Raw genomic sequence first — 6,223 nt, 5'->3', positions numbered from 1 at the left:
GAACTCACTCCGTTCAGAACAGTACCTGGGCCGTGAACTCACTCCGTTCAGAACAGTACCTGGGCCGTGAACTCACTCAGTTCAGAACAGTACCTGGGCCGTGAACTCACTCAGTTCAGAACAGTACCTGGGCCGTGAACTCACTCCGTTCAGAACAGTACCTGGGCCGTGAACTCACTCCGTTCAGAACAGTACCTGGCATATAGTAACTAGTCTACACAAGACTCAACCTGCAACTGGTTTGCTTCTACTTTCTTAATGCCACAGAGTGGGAAACATGATGGCTACCAGCCCATCTTTGGGGTTTTGTTTTTGTATTTTAAACATATCTTAAGTATGTAACTTAGGTTGACCTGGATATCTAAGTATGTAGCCAAGGCTGGCTTAGAACTTGCTATGTTATTGACCAGGCTGGCCTTGAACTCATAGAGATCTTCCTTCCACTGCTTCCTAAGCACTGAGATTAAAGGTGTGTAAAACCACACCTGCCCAGCATCCAAGGGAAAATCAGAAGAATGCTCTTTTTCCCATCTACAGAAATTCCCAGGGGAAAATCCATTGGCTTATATTGGCTCCATGGCCACTCTGGAGGCGACTAACTCAGGCCAGACACGTGAGGTCAAAAAAAATAATTCTCACTGCAATCATGCAAAGAGGAAATATTTCCCGGACAGTTTCAGGATACAGGGGACTGGACAGATGAGCCAGGGGGACTCTCAGTGTGTGCACCTGTGGATAAACATGAATTGAAAGCATCTAGAAAGTTGAGGGTTTATCTTGACCAACATTGTTAGCCTATTGGATGATACTATCGAGTGTTCAGCTGATGAGTGGAAGCTGGCACCATGGCCAAAGGAATAGAAACCATGGGAGGTGACAACCAGGTAAAATCTGAACAGCTTGAGTGGTTAGGCAAGTGTACAGACTGCACTCAAGTGGATATGACCTAAAAGTACAGCAACAGAGGCTGGATACACAAGTGGCATAGCACCAAACTGAACAGGAAGAGATAACGTTCGGAATAAGCAAAAAAAAAAAAAAATGCTTGCAAATTGTACATCTGACTAGGGAATGAGAGCCAGATTGCTTATCACTAGAACCAAAAATTAGTAGGGGCCAAGGCTTATTATTAGAGTGCTTATTTAGCCATAGGTTAGATCTCATCAAATCATAAGACTGGAGGCAGAAAAATCAGAAGTTAAAAACCATCTATGGTTACATAATGAGTACAAGGCAAGCCTGGAATACACAAGACCCTGTATTAAGAAAGAAAACAAGCCTAGTAGACCTTTTTCAAAAAAGACAAGTAGTTAATAGGTATATAAAAATATTCAATAAAATAAAATATTCAAAAACACTAATCAGAGAAATGCAAATTAAAACATTGATGAGATTCCAGCTCACATCTGTTAAAATGGCCATTATCAAAATAATGAGGATATGGAGGAAGATTATTAGCACACCCTTTGTGGAGGACAACATGACCCAGGAACTATGCTCTTAGATATGCACTCAGGTATAAATCCAACCTGTAGAAGAGATGTCTGCTGTTGAAGCATTTTTTTTTTTTTTGTAGTCAAGATATGGAATCAACCAAAGTGCCAATCAGTAGATGAATGAGTAAAGTATATACACACAATGGAAATGGCATTTAGCCTTAAAAACTCAGGAGCAGGTGACGTAGTTCATTGGATAAAGAGATGTGGTGGTTTGAATAGGTTTGGCCCCCATAGATCCAATGGTCGGCCATAGGAAGTGGCACTATTAGAATGTGCCACCTCATTGGAGGTGTAGCCTTGTTGTAGGAAGTACATCCCTGTAGGCAGCCTTGGAGGTCTCCTGTTCAGGCTCCACCCAGTGCAGATGATAGTTTCCTCCTGCTGCCTTTGAACCAAGATGTAAAGCTCTCCACTCCTCCAGCACCATGTCTTCCTGCACACTGCCATGCTTCCCACCATGATGATAGTGAACTGAGCCTCTGAAACTGTAAGCTAGCCCCAACTAAATGTTTTCCTATATAAGAGTTGCCTTGGTCACATAGACTTTTCATAGCAATAAAACCCTAACTAAGACATGGAACATGTGATCTGAGTTGATCTCTAGGCCCTCGCATAGTGAAAGAGAACCAATTATTATTACAAGTTGTCCTCTGACCTCCATACCAGCCAGTGGTATGTGCATATGTATACCTGCACACACATACAAATTATGAAATTAAAAAATTTTAAGATAGGAAATTCAGTTATTTACCATAATTGAATAGATATAGAGGAGATGGAATAAAAGAAAATAATACAGGAGGGAGAGTTAGTCTTCCTCAGGGACATGTACTCCAAATGATTGTCCAACCTCAAGTGGTCAGTCAGTGGACATGTTAGTACATGCCTTTATCTCAGCACTCCAGGCATAGGTGCATCTCTGAGTTCAAAACCAGCCTGATCTATGGAGTGAGTTCCAGGACAACCAAGCTTAGACAGTAAAGGAAACCACTGAAAACAGAAAGCTGATGGAAATGTAGTTGAACAAGGCAGGGCATGCTCTAGCCCCAGCTAGCAGCAGAACTTGGCAGCTTTGGTCATGTGGTTCTGTCTTTAGAGTTAAGGATATAAGAAAGGAACTATGGAATCTCCCTCAGTGACTAAGGAAAGCCCCTGAAGCCAGGTGTATGACAAGGGTGTCCCTGCATGGAGCCTAGAGAGGCCATTGTGTGAAACTGTGAAGGTGAAACCTGGGTTGTATTGGAGACCCCAAAACGTTGGAGATGTCAGAGCCATGGGATACCATGGGATGAGGTATGGGATGAGGAGAGCTGCTAACAGAGACTGGAACCAGCCCAAGAGAAAGAAGTGTGTTTCCGTCAACAAAACTGAAAGGAGTTGGGGATCTGAAGAACATTTGACATCAGAGTTTGTCTAACTGGTTTTCAGTCTCGCTTTGGTCCAGTGTTTCCTCACTAAGCTCCCATTCCTCCATTTTGAAGTGTTAATGTATATCCCATTTCATTATATGTTGGAAGTACACGATCTGCTTTTTGGTTTTGATTTTGTAGGGGATTATAGTTAAGAGATTACATGACTCTCAAAGAGACTTTGGACTTTCAAACAAGTTTGAAACTGTCACAGACTATGGGGATTTTTGAAGTTGAATTAAATGCATTTTGCATTATGTTGTGGCTACAAGCTTATGAGCTCTTGGAAGTAGAATATGGTGGTTTAATAAAAAGGGCTCCCATAGATTCATAGAGTACTATTAGGAGGTACGACCTTGTTGGAGGAAATGGTAGCTCAGGGCAGGCTTTGAAGTTTCAGATGCTCAAGCCATGCCCAATGTAGCTTGCTGCCTGGTGATCTAGATGTAGCTACCTCTCCAGCACCTCTCCATGTTTTCTTGCATGCCAACATGCTTCCTACCATGAAAATAATGGACTCAGCCTCTGAACTGTAAACTAGCCCCAGTGAAATGTTTGCCTTTATAAGAGTTGCCATGGTCATGGTGTCTCTTCACAGTAATAAAACTCAACTAAGACAATGCACATAATATGTATTCTTTTTATTTTTAATTTTAATGGGGGGAAGGGAGACATGTAGCTGAGGATGACCTTGAACTTCTGATCCTCCTGCCTCCACCTCTAAGCACTCCTGGAAGCAAACCCTGGGCCTTGTGTTTGCCAGGCAACAGTGCAAGCAGACTCCATCCCTAGCCCAAGTTTGTTTTCCTCTATTATGAATCACCTCTTCAGTGTGCCCGAGCATGAATGCCGTTTGTGTTGCACAATATCACAAAATATGGCTGTCCACTTTCCAGTGTCACGGAATGTAGCATTACTGGAAAGTGTCGGTTTTCCTTAGCTTGAACATTTTTCTTTTAGCTAATCAAAATTGACATTCTTTCCCAAGAAAGTATTGGAACCTAAATGATATCTAAATGGCATCAACAAACATAATCTGAACAGATGAACCTCAAGAACACTGTGTTATGTGAAAAAAGCCACTCCTCCAATTTTTGTATGCTTTTACTAATCTGAAGTCTCTGGGGTGGTTAAATTCACATACACTGGAAGTAGATAGGGGTTGCTAGGGCTAGGGAAAGGAGGGACGTAAAGTTTCAGTTCAGGCCATTCTGTGGTTCCTCACCACTGTAGCTGTGTTTAATTGCCTGCTAGAAAATTGCTAACATAGCAATTTTATGTGCACTTACCACAATTAACATTAACACAGATAACTGAAGGCGCAAGGAAAATGGAGCAGACTTTGAAGAAAAAATATGTAGCTCTCCAAAGCACTGTGTGTTGGGAACGAATGCTTTGCACAAAAGTGAGTACAAGCCCCTAAGGGATTTATTTAGCTCCTCAAAACCTCAAGAACATGTTTGTTTTGGCTGGTAAATATGGTGGTCTTTACACCATCATCAGAATCTTCACATTGCCCAACCTAAAGACTTAAGAAAAGGATCTGTACTACAGCATCCCTAATATGCTAAGATTAAAGTCTGATTAGTGGGAGGACATACATTTTATCCCTGGAATCTGGCACCTCTCTCTCGATGCCCAGTCTTCTACTGATGATGACATTCAATCCATATCGCCTCAATCCTTGGATAAGCTCTGGATCTGAAAAGTTAACCTTATCTGCAAGAAAAGGAAATTTGAGTCACATAAGTAAAGACTTAGTGCTGTCACGCAGATGCACAGAAAAAGAGCATCCTGAGTTTTTCTGAAACAGTTATTTTCTTGGCTTCTAAACTAAGTATGACAAAGTTAAAGGTGAAAGCCAAAATCATTTACATAAATCAAAGACTATTTGGTAAAGTTTTGCCATTAATTTTAGATGAAAGAAAGACACTGAGCCCCGCATTAGTTACTTAGCCTGCTGCTGTGCGAAACACTCCCACAAAAGCCACCTAAGTTGGGAAGGTTCTTTTGACCCAAGGTTCTAGGAAGGCCATTATGGAGGGAAGACACTGTAGCAAGTGCCTAAAGCACTTAGATACTTCGTAGCTGCAGTCAGTTGGTAAAGAGCGAAGTGCTCGGCTTGCTTGCTTCCTCCTTCTTATGCAATCCAGGTTATGGTATCACACATACACACAAATATTTGTATATATGTGCATATACTTACATACAATCATACATACAAACATACATACATATATGCATTCATACATTCATACATACCACACAGGAGCTACAGAGGTCTTGGGCTGAAACACAAATAGTTACAGAAAAAACATCATCAGCAAACCTCCAAGATAATCAACTCATTCTCCCTAGCCCAGGAAAGTGCTGGGGGAAAGGCAGCCTAGTGACAGCAGGACAAACCTTTGAATGCTCACCCCAGGTCTTGTACCCTCACCCTCAACCTAAGGAAGTAAACAGCAGCATCTTTCTTGCCCCACCTGGTGGTGTCAGTGGGACCAAGCAGAGCCTAATAGTCCAATGTCAGCAGCAGGCAATGAGTGCTCTGCTCATTCTCCTGGGTGATGTAAGGAGACTGATCAGGGAGGAGCGCTAACCTTATCTTGTAGAAGCAGGTGAAGTTGGTCTGCCTGAGTCTAGTGATGTAGTCAGAAGAATGTTGAGCCTCCAAGCCCCCCCATGACAGCAAGATGGTCATGGTGGAGCCAGAGAGACTTCCACTTCCCCTTACCTTGCATGGGGTCCAGTGGAGAACTACATGTCCACTTTCATCTGGCAGCAGTGGCTCACACACACACAGCAGTGTGAACCATAATAGCTGATATTTTATTTCTTTCTGAACCTGGTGCTAGTGAAGACCAGTGGATAGTTGAGCCTTTCAACCTTAGTGTCAAAGGGGCCCAAGAAGAGAGGAAAGACAGACAAGGTGACACCGTGCCTAGTGACAAGTTTGTTAGTAAGTCTGTGATCCATTAAATGGGAACTAAAGAGAGGAGCTGAATTCTTTCTCCAAAAAGTTTTTTTATTGATTCTTTGTGATTTTCACATCATGTCCCCCAAGTCCCTCTCATCTCCCTGTCCCCTCGTACCTGCCCTGCACCCTGGCAACCTCCCCACAAAACAGCAACAAAAACCTTGTTGTGGAAGCTGTAGTGTGTCACGATGTCTCCCACAGTACCCACTTTTGTCCACATTTCTTTACTTGCAAATGTTCGACACAATGAGTCATTCACTGATCTGGTCCCAGGCCTCTGGCTCCTGCTATGCTATCAGTACTGGATTCAGGCCTCTGGCTCCTGCTATGCTATCAGT

General features: G+C 42.6%; 1 protein-coding gene across 2 annotated transcripts in view; it reads right to left on the bottom strand.

Moving 5' to 3' along the window:
* Positions 1-6,223, bottom strand: part of Galntl5 (polypeptide N-acetylgalactosaminyltransferase like 5) — a 58,400-nt gene that overhangs the window by 43,229 nt on the left and 8,948 nt on the right. For both annotated transcript variants that reach the window (XM_031380205.1, XM_031380207.1), the window contains exon 3: positions 4,510-4,627. In XM_031380205.1, the coding sequence (XP_031236065.1) occupies positions 4,510-4,627 (118 nt within the window). The remainder of the gene's footprint in view (positions 1-4,509; positions 4,628-6,223) is intronic.

The sequence above is a fragment of the Mastomys coucha genome, unplaced genomic scaffold, assembly GCF_008632895.1.
Source record: "Mastomys coucha isolate ucsf_1 unplaced genomic scaffold, UCSF_Mcou_1 pScaffold19, whole genome shotgun sequence".
NCBI classification, from domain to species: domain Eukaryota; kingdom Metazoa; phylum Chordata; class Mammalia; order Rodentia; family Muridae; genus Mastomys; species Mastomys coucha.
This window is presented reverse-complemented; position numbering and strand designations above follow the sequence as displayed.